Source organism: Hesperophylax consimilis, chromosome 31 (genome assembly GCF_061612785.1).
Source record: "Hesperophylax consimilis isolate HC1 chromosome 31, BYU_Hcon_1.0, whole genome shotgun sequence".
Taxonomy (NCBI): domain Eukaryota; kingdom Metazoa; phylum Arthropoda; class Insecta; order Trichoptera; family Limnephilidae; genus Hesperophylax; species Hesperophylax consimilis.
The window spans coordinates 2,692,957-2,708,996 of NC_142866.1; the positions used below are offsets into that span (position 1 = coordinate 2,692,957).

At 34.3% G+C, this 16,040-nt stretch overlaps 1 protein-coding gene across 1 annotated transcript; it reads left to right on the forward strand.

The window, feature by feature from the left end:
- The first annotated feature begins 752 nt into the window (after positions 1 to 752).
- On the forward strand, positions 753 to 7,990 carry LOC149409342 (uncharacterized). The gene is made up of 4 exons (XM_089649810.1): positions 753 to 879; positions 1,929 to 3,118; positions 3,329 to 3,562; positions 6,887 to 7,990. Exons 1-4 carry the CDS (start codon positions 868 to 870, stop codon positions 7,452 to 7,454), a joined length of 2,004 nt encoding a protein of 667 aa, XP_089505936.1. The 5' UTR covers positions 753 to 867; the 3' UTR covers positions 7,455 to 7,990.
- Positions 7,991 to 16,040: the final 8,050 nt, after the last annotated feature.

The window sequence follows — 16,040 nt, forward strand, 5'->3', positions numbered from 1 at the left end:
CCTTAAATTAGTAAAATATGCATAGGTATCGTAGGAATGTAACTACTTAACTTACTGTAATAAATATGACAATTTTAACGAAAATTCAAAGATGTATAATTCAATTTTTTAACATATTATTTTGGAGTCACCATTTCAAACAACTAAGGCTTTAATACTAATACTTTTAAACTTTATTTATGCATGAAATATATGATCAGGTTTTTTATATTGTCTTTTCCTTCCATTTTTCCATACCATTTACTATCACTCTATTCCAACCATCATTAAGGGTATGACGAACATGAAATGATTTAATAAAACAAATCTTCACAAGCGTTTGTAAAATAAAAAAAATTAAAATTGTAGTAATTTATTTTGGGGTATTCTGCCGTGTTGCGCTACGGCCTTCTTTAGTCAACGTTTCGGACAGAATTACAGTGTCCATCATCAGGGCAGATGTGTGGCTGGTGAAACATTGGCTTAAGTATTAAGTAGCGCAATACGGCATAAAACCCTAAAAATAAATCACTATAGTTCTTTGGCAGTGAAAATCTCAAATAATAATAATATTTTTGCTCATTACGGAGATTTCTTACAATTGAATGTCAAATTTTGTTCTACCTTTATACCAATAATAACCAAACTTAAACCCAGTATTGTAAATATTAGTAGCATCCTGATGAGTATTTCACGTCTTCCCTTTCACCCGCGCCCAGTGCGAAAGAGCGAGACATCGCCATGGTGGATAGATTAATTTTTTTACACTTTCAGAGGTCCGCGGTGGGGTTCTAACTCCCATGCAACAGTATAAATACTTGTGATTTGGAGCGCAGAAGGCATCATTCGGGGTTTGAATTGGTGTGGCAACAACCAAACTATAAGAAGATGGTTTACACTGTAAGTTTTAATTTCGATTTAATACAATTTGTTTTTTTTTTCTCAATATACTATACATAGCTTGTCATCGCTTTTGTTTATTAATCACCGCGTCTCATATTCAAAATATTGCATTAATTTTCTTAAAAACTTATTTCTTAAATTTTACAGAAGAGGAAAGAAAAACACTTTTCAAAGTGCATTCTAATTTACTAAATCAGCTTTTCTGCAAAAATTTTAATTTTCAACTTCAACGTAAGAACCGTAGGTCACCAAATTTGGCCCATGTCATCGATAAGCATAATCGAGGTTTAAAATGTTCATTTCGAAATGATACGTAAGAACCGTATGTCACCAAATTTGGCCCATGTCATCGATAAGCATAATAGAAGTAAATGTTCATTTCGAAATGATATTTTGTTTTCGATTACATCAAAAATGCAAGTTTTGAAATATAAATAACGATTTTTATGTTGCGTTTTTAGCACAATTGCGCGGATAACCCAATTGAACAGTATTAAATTGGTTAGTTTACATAAATCTCCCATCCTCTAAGTCGGTTAGATTTGTATTAAATTTGTATGAAAAATCGGGTTAATCAATAAGAAAAAATAAAACATCAATCTTTTTATGTTTTCTTGTTGTATATAACTAGCGCATTGTTGTTTTCTAAACGAAGGTGAATTTTGTAAGCGTTGCGACTCTATTTAAATTACTTATATATAACCAATAAACGATATGTCATTAGAGCAAGAGCCTGCAGGCAGCTGTGGAGGTGGTACTGAAGAATAGCATTTGGTTACAAGAAAAGCGTGAATCACGACTTGAGTCCGGTAAAAACTTGGCATTACCTACGAGTACAAATAATATTGTTTCAAATGTGTAAACATCTTAAATAATATTAAAACGGAAAATTCCTGACACTCTGAAAGCAAAATTGTAATACACGTAGTAATAATCAATCTCATTCGAAATTGTTACGATTTAATACAAATAGATTAAGTTAATGTTTTCTATTAATACTAATCAAAATTAAATTAAATGATGTTTACATCCTGTTTATTTTTCAGTGCTGGATCGGTGTTGCCCTACTTGCGGTAGCAAGTTTGGGATCAAAGCTGGATAATACATACCTTCCGCCAAGCAACGCCAAGACAGCAGGAGGAAGCTCAGCTTTCCTCTCAGCTCCTTCTTACATCACTCCCGCGAGACAAGGCGCATTCGGATCTGACTTCAGCAAAGTTGAAACTTTCTCATCTCAACAGAACTCCTTCGGGGCACCTCAAAATGGTTTTAAGTCATCTTTCGCATCCCAATCTGGGTTCTCCGGTAAAGGGGGACTTGGTGCAGGAGGGCAATCAAACTTCGGTGGATCACAATCTGGATTCGGTCAAAACAACGGGGCCCCACTTAAGCTCACCCAAGGATTTACTGGTGGAGTAGGAGGCTCGGGATCATACGGTGGTGCTTCTTCATCGTTAGGAAACTTCGGCCAATCTGGGCATACTAGTGGTGGTTCTGGATCAATCGGAGGAAATAGTGGATTTGGAGTAAAGAGTGGATCTGCTGGTTTGGGAGGAAGTTCTTTATCCGGAATAGGACACGGAGGAGCTTCAGGATTTAGTGGACACAGTGCATCCTCTGGATTCGGCGGGCAAGGAGGATCATTTGGACAAAGTGGAATATCTGGATTCGGAGGTCAAGGTTCTGGATTTAGAGGTCAAAGTGGATCTACAGGATACGGAGGACAAAGTGGATCTGGATTCGGAGGTCAAGGCGGATCTACAGGACACGTAGGACAAAGTGGATCTGCATTCGGAGGTCAAGGCGGAACTACAGGACACGGAGGACAAAGTGGATCTGCATTCGGAGGTCAAGGTGGATCTACAGGACACAGAACACAAAGTGGATCTGCATTCGGAGGTCAAGGCGGATCTACAGGATTTGGAGGACAAAGTGGATCTGGATTCGGTAGTCAAAGTGTGTCATCCGGTTACGGTGGATCCTCCGGAGCTAAGGGCGGATCGGCAGCATTCGTACAAGGTGGTTCGGCTGGATTTGGAGGACAGGGCGGATTCGGTGGATACAGTTCAACATCTGGATCCAAAAGTGGATCTCAAGGATTCAGCGGCGGTTCCCAGCCATCATTCGTTGGACAAAACGCATATTCTTCCCACGGTTCTTACAAGTCTCCAGGACAAGAAATCCCAATCCTTAAGTCCGTAAACGAAAATAATGGGGATGGCAGCTACAGCTTCAGGTAATAACAAAAATATAATATAGTTTCTTAAATACTTTCGTGGATAGTAAAATGAAATTTGATATCTGGTTTGTTCGTGTACATGTGAAAAAATGGATGATTATTCGATTAAAAGACTTGCATTACGTCATAGCGATATGATAATAATAATTTCACATTGAGGTCAGCATTGAACTTGAGACCGAATATGTAACGCTTGTTGTGTTGCAGTTACGAAACCGGAAACAGCATCAAGGCCGGCGAAAGTGGTCTGGGAGGGCAGGGGGCCAACGGAGGCTTCGCTTTCACCGCACCCGACGGCGGCCAGTACTCCGTCTCCTACACCGCTGATGAGAACGGCTTCCACCCCATGGGCGCTCACCTCCCTACCCCTCCCCCAATCCCAGAGGCCATCAAGGAGTCCATCGAGAGGAATCTTAGGGATGAAGCCAACAACCCCAATGGGTAAATACATTTTTTAAACTTTTATATAACCAAAAATAATTGTATTTGGGTGCGTATGTATTTAATAATAAATAAACCGTTATTTGAATGCTACATAAAAAAATAAGTATTGCTAATTCCGGAATATATGTTCAAGCACCCGCATTTGCCTCGATAATCATAATGACAACAGGTGTTCAGAAAATTTAAGAAATTTTCTGAACACCTGTTCCGTCGTCGGGATAATACATTCGTATTTTATTAAATTGTATTAGGAAACCTATCAATTTATTCGTTAAGAGCCTGCAATCCCGTTCTTAAACGGATTACGAATAATTTGAAGAGATTTTTATAAATTAGCAATATTCAATAATAGTAACTTTTCACCGTGTATGAATTCTTATGTCAGGTTCTCTAAATTGATGAAATTGTCACCTTTCTAATGCACAATTCAAAACATCGTTTTTGTTGTTTTACGCCAAGAATTTAATTTTCATTCCAGTGCAATTTACAAAAACGACATAGGTACTTCTAGCATGAAGCTTCAGATATAATGTTGCAAACCTATAAACCTACATAAGTATTACAATTAAGTCCCGTTAAACTGCTTTTCGTTTTTTTCGGCCAATTGTTAACTGCTTGTCACAGGTCATTTTTGATTTTACTAGTCCCGACTAATATTATTAACTAACTATTTATAAATAATCTAAAAACTTTACAGTTTTTAAGTATCATTAACTAATTCTGTATTAATATACCATATTATTAGTTAAAAGATTCTTGTATCGCAAAGATGAAAAAGAACCTACGATCATTGATCTTTTCAGTGTTTAGGGAGCACTCAGTATTATTTCTTTCCGAGTCTCCCCACTTATTTTAGCCATTGAACATACCGGGCTTGGGCCGTTCAAGCTTTTAGGCGGAATTCGTATCAGAGTTAACACCTTACTAGACAGTGCTTATTCTGATACGAGTTTGCATTTAAATTGGAATCGAAAATACTACATTGCTCTGTAGTCAACCGCTGAACAACTCAAGTCCACAAACTAGGATTTTGGTCCGTGGCCCTTCTCCGATAGCAGCGGCCAAGCCTTACAGAAATAAGACGAGGCCGCACCCAGGGGGCACCACTCGAAGGTAGAGATAGTATTTGTTGTCTGTTAAAAGAGATTACCAACCTTTTGCTCATTTTGAGCTGCGACAGTCCTACCACGCTAAGGATTTACAATCCTGAACCCCCCCAACATTCATAAATCCCATTTCAACCTAATAATATACTTTCATGACATTTTTTTAATTTTAATTTTTAATTTTTTTTATTAAATAATTAATCAATAATTCATACAATTAGTTTGCACTATTTTTGATTTTTCAATATAATAATAATAATTATTATTATATTCACTTAAGGTCGTATATCTATATACATTTCCGCACGCACATTATATTTTGTATATTGCATATGCTCAAATGAAAAAAAAACATCCATAAATCACTTTTATTGCTGGTTTTGCAAACTCATTCGTAGTATTGAAGCTATAACGGATAAAATTGAACCTGTAAAAGAACTGGCAGTTAATCAGTCATATTAAGCAGTCTATCATTTTAACCATTGGATGTATTATAATATTCACATCTAATCACAACACCCAGAACTACGAGGTTTAAACGAATAGATTTGTTCCTCTTCAACAATCAAAAACCGTACATCACGTGACGTATTGGACTTTTACCATAATTAGATGTCGAGGTACCGGAATAGATTTCTGTTGTTTTTTAAACAATAATACTAAAACTACCAATGATTTATATTAGTTATGGACATTTTCTCAAAGTAACAACTAACAGCAAAAGGGGAATAAGTATGTACCCACAATTTAATATTTTTTTTTTTATTATTTAATATATATATAAAGTGGGTACAGGATATAATGTGGGTACATAAAGTATATATTTACATTACAAAATATATTTATGTTCGCAATCTCACCAATGAAGAAACTGGTTCTTGTGCTTGGTGAGAGAGTTACACTAATTATAAGAAAAATAAAATATCATTATGCTATAAGTAAGTATATAAATGATAGGAACAATATATAAAGAGACAAAATCTAAATACAGTGGATGAGTATAGACTGATAATAAATATCAATGAAGGGAAAAACAGGCAATTATTTAATTGATTATTTCTGAAAGAGTAACTTTAGTTTTAGTTTAAGTATGTTAATATCCTTTAATTTCTTTATTTCAATCGGAAGGTTGTTGAAATACTTTATTCCTAAATATTTATAGTTATTTTGCATTTGTTTGGTTTTACATTTTGGAATTTTGATATTGTATTGATATCTTTTAGATAACTGGGTTTCAAATTTTTTGATTATATTATCTTTATAAATTTGGATAATTGCATTTTTCTTGAATATATCTTCTACTCGGGGCACCCCGAAATCTGTAAATAGCGTTTCTGTTGGATACGTGGACTAGATAATTAAAAAGAATGTTCAAAATTGATATTTATCGAAAAAAAATTCAGTGCTTGTGTTATGAAAATGCCAATAAATTGGAGACATGCGATAAAATATTTTTGAGCTAATTAAAAATCACTAATTAATTTACAAAATCAAACTAGCAATCGATGGTGTCTTTAAAACAGATTATTCTTTTTAAGTTGCAACACCAACTGAGAAGTAAAATCTGGACACGATAGTATTACGAAATAACAACCGCATTCGGAAAAAAATTCACTCAACGTGAAATAAATTCGTGACCTTTTCACGCTGCTGTACTGCCCCACGGTCTGTTACGTTGATTGGAACGTTTGCGTTGTTAAATACATGTATTTGATCTCACTTATAAACATGATAGTTCTCATTTTTGGGTTTTTAGTCATTATTTAACTGTCATTATTTGGTCATTTTTGTGTTAGTTAATTAACTGATCCAAAATAATTTAATAAAGTACCTGTCTTTTTTTTAAATGTATACCACACTTTGAAAGTGTTGTTTCATATTCGGATTGGATTATTATTAGTAAGTCATCCGGTTCTGCTTGCAATATAAATGCACTATTAAAAATAAGCAGGTGTGACACAACGCAATAGGTACTCGTACATATATAGGAACATACCAAAAACCAAGGAAAAATGATTACTAACGCTCAGAAAAAAATCAATTTCTGTGTGGTTCGCATTTTAATATTATAAGAACGTATATCAAATTTGCTCCTATTATTCAAATCCTTTTTAGATCTTCTGTAATGCTTTATTTGATTATTTTTATAATATTGCATTATGTACCTGATAGTTATGTCGCATTCGATCACGTTTGTTTATTATTGTTTTTTTAGAAGCGATGATGGTTCGTACAAGGGAGAAGGATCTCAAGCTTCTCAAGGATACGGATCTCAAGGAGGATACAAATCACAGGGACAACAAGGATACGGATCTCAGGGAGGATACAAATCATCACAGGGGCAACAAGGATATGGATCTCAGGGAGGATACAAATCATCACAGGGACAGCAAGGATCTGGATCTCAGGGAGCATACAAATCATCCCAGGGTTCTCTAGGATTTGCAGGTTCTCAAGGTTCGCAAGGGTTAGGAGGTTCTCAATTCAGCAAGAGTACTCAAGGATCTTATGGATTACAAGGATCAGGAGTTTCTCAGGGAGGTCTAGGATTTGGAGCATCTCAGGGTAATCAAGGATTTGGGGGATCTCGTGGAAACCAAGGACTGGGAGGTTCTCATGCCGCCCAAGTCTTCGGAGGAAATTCCCAAGGAATCAAAGGAGCTCAAGGATTTGGGGGATCTCAGGGATCCCAAGTATTTGGAGGTTCTCACGGTTCTCAAGGAGCGGCTATCAAGAGTCATTCATCCCAACAGTCATTCGACAGCACAGGATATCACTATTAGGCTGTTTCAAGGGGAAAGCTGGTAAAGTTATTTTATTTCCAAATACATATAAGTTGCATTTGTCAAATCTGAAAACTTCCACCTTTCTGCTTTGAGGCACTCTCAAAGAAAACCAGTATTCCATCAAAATTACTTGAGTACGAAATAGTTTTAAGGACAGTTTTAAACAACATTAAAATTGACGTATTTAATCATTTACCGTGCATTCAATCCGATGGCGATCCGGTGTTTATAATATTATTCTGGTTTGACGTTATGGTGAATTGTGAAAACATTTTAATATTTGAATTTTTCATAATCTGAAATCAAATGTAAAATGAATGTTTAAATTCTTGATTAAATGTTTTTATTACAGTCTACTTTGCTGTATATTTAAAAAAGGTTTTTTCATTATTTTTTTTTTCTGTTGGCGATCTGAAATTTGCTATTATCCCTTCTTTAAACAACATTGGTTAGAATATTGTATTATTTGTCCAATTTATGTTTGTATGAGTATCAATTACCTCTGTTATTATGAATTATTTTGCTTTGTGCTTTCAAATAAATATCTTATAAAACTAAAATGTGCGATGTTTACCTTCTATCAAATGCGATTGTTTGTATCTTTTATGAAATTATAATGTTCGTGTTCTCGTAATTTTCTAAACAAATCGTAAATTCAAATACTTTTAAAGTAGTCATAATTATGCACAGCAGTATCTACCTATGTAGTTTGCGTAGAAAATACATTTATTTCAGGAACTGTTCGATTCATCAAGTAGAAGTAATTTTGGAAAAAATGTATCAAGTATGTTCTTTACAAGATTTGGCAGATTATATGACATATATAGAAGATTTATTTATTCAATAATCTTTGAAAAATCAACAGTTGAATATTATGAATTGAGAGAAAAGATTATGTAAATTGAAAAAAACCAACATAATTTTATTCTTATTAGAAGGATAAATGTATGCGCATGAAATAAATTAAATACAAAACAGAATTTTCTAAACAAAAACAGAAAAGTTTCTCATGGCATGACGGAAAAACACTATTTTGTTAGCTTTTTTAAATTAATTCATCTTGTATAAAAACACCAATAACAAAAACTCACTAATGACAAAAAAAATCCTAAAACCATTATATATAATAAAAAAAATCTTTTGTATACCGGTAGTCACGGTTGTCATTTATTGGTAACCATACGAAGACAAGATGTACATAGAAAAATCAATTCATTACAGAATTATTAATTTAAACCACATACAAGTACTCATTAAATATCATCAAAATACTTATTAATTGACTTTTTATATTGGCTAGGCTCGCAAATGAAAACGTCCATCTTTGATATTATGTTATTGTAATTATTACATAGTCTGTCCAAGAAAGAGTTTTGATTGTTTGCATTGATCTCCTTTGAACAGGCCAGAAGAGCGTGTAGAGCACGCAGGTACAATAAATCGAATCGTATTTAGCAACTCTGGACATTAATTTTATTATTAAATAATTTATACAGGAATAAAGCACCAATGTGATGCCCCCGTACACTCATTGAATCAATTTTAACTCATGAAGCTGCCGCAGCGTGGTTATTAAATCTTACAAACGACCTGTAGCATATATATATATATATATATTAAGAATTTGTTTTGAATTGCTTCGATTTTGTTAATGTGCAATTTATAAAGTGGAGATCAAACAACCGAAACGATACAAACTCCACATGACTTCGTACTTAATCAAAGTAAAGTTGCTTGATAAAAAATACTTTAAAAAAGGTTTTGTGTTTCTAATGATGAAACATAATAATTTTGCATGTTTATTTGTGATTTGTTTTATATATAGATTATATTGTAGTTTAATGTCAAGGTTATTGTGATGTATGGTAATAGTCATAAAGCTTACTCCAGAGTCCGTCAGATGTCGCTAGAGTGTAACAAATGCTTGTGAGGTTATAGTGACAAGAAACAAGCTTCTCGAACCAGAGAATTACCAACCCTAATTAATTATGGCAATGAACAGTGTAGCTAAATCAATACCTATTTATTTATAACGTAAATAAACACTTTTATAAGTAGAACCTTTTACTTTTTAAGATAGAGTTCCCAACACATAAATCTGAAAAGTAAGAACAGGCATAACAGTTATTCTAAAAGCACGATGATAAATGTGAAAAACATTCATATTTATTTTATTTGGTTTTACGCACAGCTGGGTTTTTACATGGATTATAAGAACAGAATATACCTTGTGAGATAAACTAAATAAGAAGCATTAGTAAAACATGTAACAGTAAAATATAAACTAGAAGAATACTACATATAAGACGCTACCATAATTTGTAGGATTCAACAAAGTGCTGGTCTGAATTACACTTATTTATATAAACGGCGTCAGAAAATATATCAATAGTATCCTCAAATGTGTTGCCAAGATCATGCATCTTTTTGGTTAGTGTAGGAGTCTGACAGTTGGTTGTGTATGTACTGCAGAGTAATGTAACATTTTGTCTTGCGTTCATAGTTGGTTCACGGAGGCCTTTCATAATGGCGGCGATGGCAGGGCTGTCAGTTAAGTTTTTAATAACTATGTATTACAACCAGGTCTGACATAATAATATAATCACTTCATGGATTCAAAATTAAAATGTAATATTAAACCACAAATTTAAGAAAATCCTTGAATATTTTTAGGCTTTTATATTTTTAATATCAATTCACAGGAATGGCTTTGTACCAATATCAAATATATATTGATGGTAAATAATATATATCGGATTGTTTGAAAATCAAAACAAATAAGATTATTTTCAATTATAGCAAACATTTGAAAGCATATTACACAAGAGAGAAAAAATATCAAAATATTTGATGCATATGACCGGTCAGTGGTTGAGTGGGCATAGCGCTTGGGTCTCACCCGAGCGTCGCGTGTTCGATTCCTCGGCTGGCTAAGTCCTCCATCACAACACAAGCAACATTTTCGGCTTTCTGTGGTGGTAGTAGGAGATTTTCAAACATTGTTGGGTTATTCGTAACCCGGGAATGTTTGTCTTTCTTTTAAAAAAAAAAAAATATATATATATACATTATGGATTATAATGTCGTGCTACACACGGAAAAAATACTATTTAATATGGTCGTGCAAGGGTATGACTTTATCTTCAGCCCTCTTATTATATCTTTCGTGCGTAATATAACTTTACTTTATCAAAAACTAGCTGGCGAGTACCCGGCGTTGAAGGGAGTTTTTCTTAGGAGATAGGAAAATAGATTTTTTTTAGGTCTTTTTGAGATTTACCATTCCGTATTATATTATTTTGACACATCTCATAAGGTTTAGCCAGCGCTAGCAATGTAAGCGCACGAAAATATATTATTTGTGACTTTATTAGAAAACATAGACTTTTCTCTTATTTTATAAATGCACGTATTATATACATTAACCTTTCCGGAAGAAAATCTCTAAATGATAGTGAAAACAGTATCAAAATCAGTTGAGTAGTTTAGAAAAACTAAGCGCACAAACAGACAGACGCAGATAGCGACATCGTTTTATACTATTTGAAGATTACTACTGTCAACAACTTTTTATTCAATTCAATTCAATAATTTTACTCCTTTAACCCTAGAAGCCTTATCTACGCCTGCGAGGCGTACACAAAATCTTAAATTCTATTTCTCTTTCTAACTGTTGAAGTTAGCGCCTCGTGCTCTTTAACCAACCCAGTGGCCGACGGGAGCTCGCCGATGGTACCTGTATCGCTAAGATAAGTCCAGCCATTTTTGAGTTTTTGAGGTATAGTACGCCTGCGAGACGTATGTTTAGGCTTTGTGTAATTTTTAACTAAGATTATGTGTTTTTACTTTGGTGAATTTTTCGTCCATTTTATGTTTATTTTGGCATTGTTTCAGATACCAACATGTCATGGTCTAATGTATTAAACAATAACGATATTTTCTGCTCATGCTTCGCAATCTGCCAACTCAGGGCGAATTTATCGTGTTCCTGCAAATACTCTTCGCAGTAAGAATGGAAGCGGGATGTTTGGTCAACTAATAAGGGTCAATCATGTCACAGAACTTCAGCTATGAGTAATGTCCGCACCTCTCGAGGACCAGCTCAAATTACAAATCAAATCTAGTGGGCATTTTCCAATCAAATAGGCGGGAAATCCACGATTAATTGAAGAATTCGAGATCTCGACCTGTTGGCAGTTCTACGTTTTGTTTTGATGGCCCTCTGACACTTCTATCGTACAAGCCAAAACCTGCAAGTATGTTTTACCGTTTATCTTCTTGTGATGAAAATGCAATAATTAATAATTCAAGTGGCAAACCAGACATGATTCATTTATACAACCAAACAAAAGGAAGAGTAGATTTATATGATCAAATGTGCTCCTCAATGACGTGCAGCCGCAAAACTAATAGATGGTCAATGGGTGTATTCTATGGCATCTTAACATGGCTTTTGTCAATTCTGCTGTAATTTATGGCCACAACATGATCAAATAAACTCTCAAACCAAAAGAGAATTTATTAAACAACTCAGCATAGATCCGGTCAAGCCTTGGATTCAGACTTGAAGCTCCGACTAAAAAATATAAGCCAAATTCTCGCAAAACCTACTGATTCAGGTAATAAAATTCAGGTAGGAGAACCAGAGCCCGAAAATCGTAAATACTGCCCTTTTTGCTGCTAAAAAAGAGAATGTCGAAATTAGTGTGCTGTAAGTGCAAAAAGTCGATATTTTCTGAGCACAAAGTTGATGTCTCTGTATATTGCTCTAAAAATATATCTAGTAATTAAAAGCATGATTACTTTTAATGTTTGCCCTAAGAATAAGAAATTAATCTTAAAAAAATATATGAATATTTAAAAAAAACATATGTTCAAGTTGATTTTTAAGAAGATGATTTTTTTGTTTGAATATAAGCATAATGTTTTGATTCGTTGTAATAAATACCTGTGATAGTAGTTTTCATTGATAAAACTGTGTTTTATTATTAGTTTACATACCAACCTTAACTTTCTATCGAAAAATAGGGCACAAGTAGGTATATTTTGGCCTACTGGCTGTCATTAACATGTGTACGCTTCTGAGACGTATGTTAAGGCTTTATGTACCTTTAAAATAGATTAGGCTTCTAGGGTTAAAAACAATACAAAATTACATTTTAATTCGTTTTTAAGTACATTTGTAAAATAGTATTACATAATAAGTAGGCGGTGTATCAACTATACCAGCATCAAAATAGCTTGCTTTTTAAAGGCAGCTTCACCTTCAGCTAAATATGTCGATATCCGAATTGATTCTGTTCTACAGCAAGACTGCTCTCCCCACCGGCATGACCTGCAGGCAAGTTGGTCCTGCAGGCCGGGAGATCGAACAGTCTATGTTGTCGGTGACGGAGATAACCATCAGGAACATAGAGACTAATACTCTCCATGATAGTCGGATTTTCAAACCATCCACGAATCAGTTTGAAGAAGTGTGATACAATATGCATTTGACGGCCGGCATAGTCCAGTGGTAACGCATTGGACTGCCATTCCGAAGGTCGCGGGTTCGAACCCGGCGTGCGCAAATAAATTTTATTTGATTAATTTGTTTTATTTCACAATTAATTAATTAAAATAATATATAGTATATTTGCGACACGTTCCAGAGTGGAAGATACTACCAGTATCGCCCTGGTGTAAGACCACCATTCAGAATTGAAACGTTGCTCCAAATGGCTTTAGCCGTGTTTAGTGACTAGATCTGAATAGCCAGGTACTTCCCCACCTTCCTCTTTCACTTCCCCACTTACCTTCAGCCTCACAACATCCCCCAATTGGGGATGCCATAGTCTCACTGGCTCCAGACGGGAGCAGTTGGGACTCTTGTGAGGTATTAACTATAAAAAAAAAAATCTCTTCTGACCCCTAGATGGTTCATACCGAGCACGCCCAAGAGAAAGTCAGTAGGATAGAGCCACGGGTAGTAGCCATACTACCTCAGGTAGAGGAATCTCAGAAATTATATATGAGCGCATCAGTATAACGCTGCCTGCTCATTAAAAAAATGATATTAATAATATTACTCCTCCATGTAGTAATGCCTTGGTTGTAAAAATAGTAATGTTCTCTGAAATATTAAAGTAAATAGAAATAAAATAAAATACGAACCAAATTCATTTTTAGAAAACAAATTTTATTAAATATATTATGATAAAACTATATAAACAGACCGAAAGATTAGTCATAATAGACCCGATATAGTTTTACATGACAAAATTTAAAAAATAACTTATATCATTGATGTATCTATTCCAAATTTCTGTAATATTAAAAAATCTGTTAATGAAAAAATAAGAAAATACACAGATTTAGAAAATGAGATAAAAAGAATTTGGCATTCTCAGACTATAAAAACATTACCATTTGTTATTTCAGCTACTGGCATTATACCTAGCTCTCTCATTAAAAATTTAGGCGTATCAGATCTATCAAAAAATGTATCTATAAAAATGCAAAATCAGTCATTTTAAATACAAGTAGGATTTATAGGTCCAGTTAGGAGTTCTAACGAGCCGAACCCTCTGATATGAAAATATCTGTAATCGGTGAATTATTTTCCGATTTGATCTCGTGTTGTTCTTGTATTGTTTTGTATTTATTTTGCTTATATAATGCACTTGCATAATGTTGATTGACTAGATGATCATTTTTAGAAAAGTGTGTGGAAGGGCTTAGTTTTTCCTATGGGGAAAATTTAACCCGGACATAAAGTCGGAAAAGTAAAAAAAAAAAGTTCCAGATTTAAAATCTTCAGAATATCTTTCCTCTAAATCATAGGTCTCTTCAAGGCCAAGAATGAATTTATTTTACCACACAGATTTACCAAAAACCATTTAAGTTAATAATAATGATTGGATTATTTGTATAGCGCCGTGAGAAAATAACCTGAAGGGCGCAAGTTCCATAAATTTACGTCTAACAAATGTTTTAGATCTAAGTGTAATCTAAATACCACGAACACTAATATTGTGGGCATTTTCACGTATTGAAATGATTTTGCAACATTAATTTAAAGTATTTATGGCCCAGTGAAACCAAAACGATCATTAAAAGATTTTCATTAATAGGCCCGGTCACAAAACGAGTCACGAGATACATAAAATGATTCGTGTAAGCTGTATATGGAATATGGGAAATAACAATCTAGTAATACCATCACAATATTATTAAAAAAATACTATTACCTACAAGATGTAAATGCTAAGAAGAGCTATTGTGCTAAGCCTCTAGCTGTGTGACCTTAAAAATATATTACTGCATCATTACTTGATTCACACAGGAATGCGAAACATTATCGGGTATTAAATAGATTAGACCTAAAGTTACCTAGTTTAGACCTAAAAATAATTAAATTGATGATATAAATATTTGAGAAACACATTGTTCATTCAACGACTTTTCACAATGTTTCTATTCGAGGGTGGTCTTGGCTGTTGTTTCAATAGATGAACATAGGGAAGGCAAATAGTGTCCTTATTCTACCAATATTTCAATGGAATCCGAGGAACTGCAGTCATTAATCTCTTCAGCATGACGCATAGCCGACAAACGTGCGACACGCTAGCTGAATTTGATCTTTACAAAATGAGAACTGATCGTTTCTACTAGTTATACCTCTATTTAATAGATCGGCTACGGGATAATCTGATACCTCCTTCCTACAACGTGGATCTCTTCCAGACCCAGATATACTTTTTCTCAAAAAGTTCCACCACACAGTTTCCCCAAAGATGACAGAGGCCCTGAGAGAAAATGATTTTCTTCAAGACGTGTGAAAAATGAAAAATTTATGGCTTGACTTTTTAAAATTGAATTGCCTTCTCAAAACGCTATTCTTACAAATTAATTTGCAAGTTTTAATACATATATAGGGTTTTCCAACAAGAGGTGTTATTTTGATATTCAATCGTAAAAGATCAATGGTTTCGTTGCTTGTGTGGCACGTAAACGTTGTCCAGATTAATACCATCCAATTCCGGTCATAAAAAAATCATTGATAATCTCTCGATAGCGCAATCCATTCACCGTAACTGTTGCTCCAGCCTCATTTTCGAAAGAGTAAGGTCCAATGACTCCGCCGGATCATAAACCGCACCAAACAGTCACACGTTGAGGATAGAGAGGCTTTTCAACAATAATTCTTAGGTTTTCCGAGCCCCAGATGTGACAATTTTGCTTGTAGGTGGAAATGGGCCTCATCACTCAAGATGATTTGCATTTGATTCACTCAAGTGAATTTTAATAATTTCAATGCGTATTTGAAGCGTGTATCGTTCAATTTATATTAATAGCGTAGTTTCTACTTGTCAAATGTAAAAAAATAACAGCTTCAAAAGTAACATCTAACGAAATAGCGGGCTATTCAAAATAACACCTCTTATTGGAAAACCCTGTAATATTATTACCAATCATGTAAAAAAGGGTAATTACCTTTGGCTAACTGTGGGGGTATTTCGGATTCATGATTTATGACTGTGTGAAAACATGACCTTCAAAGAGAGCAACAGGTGATATTCAGTTAGCTGAGCCGTCAACATA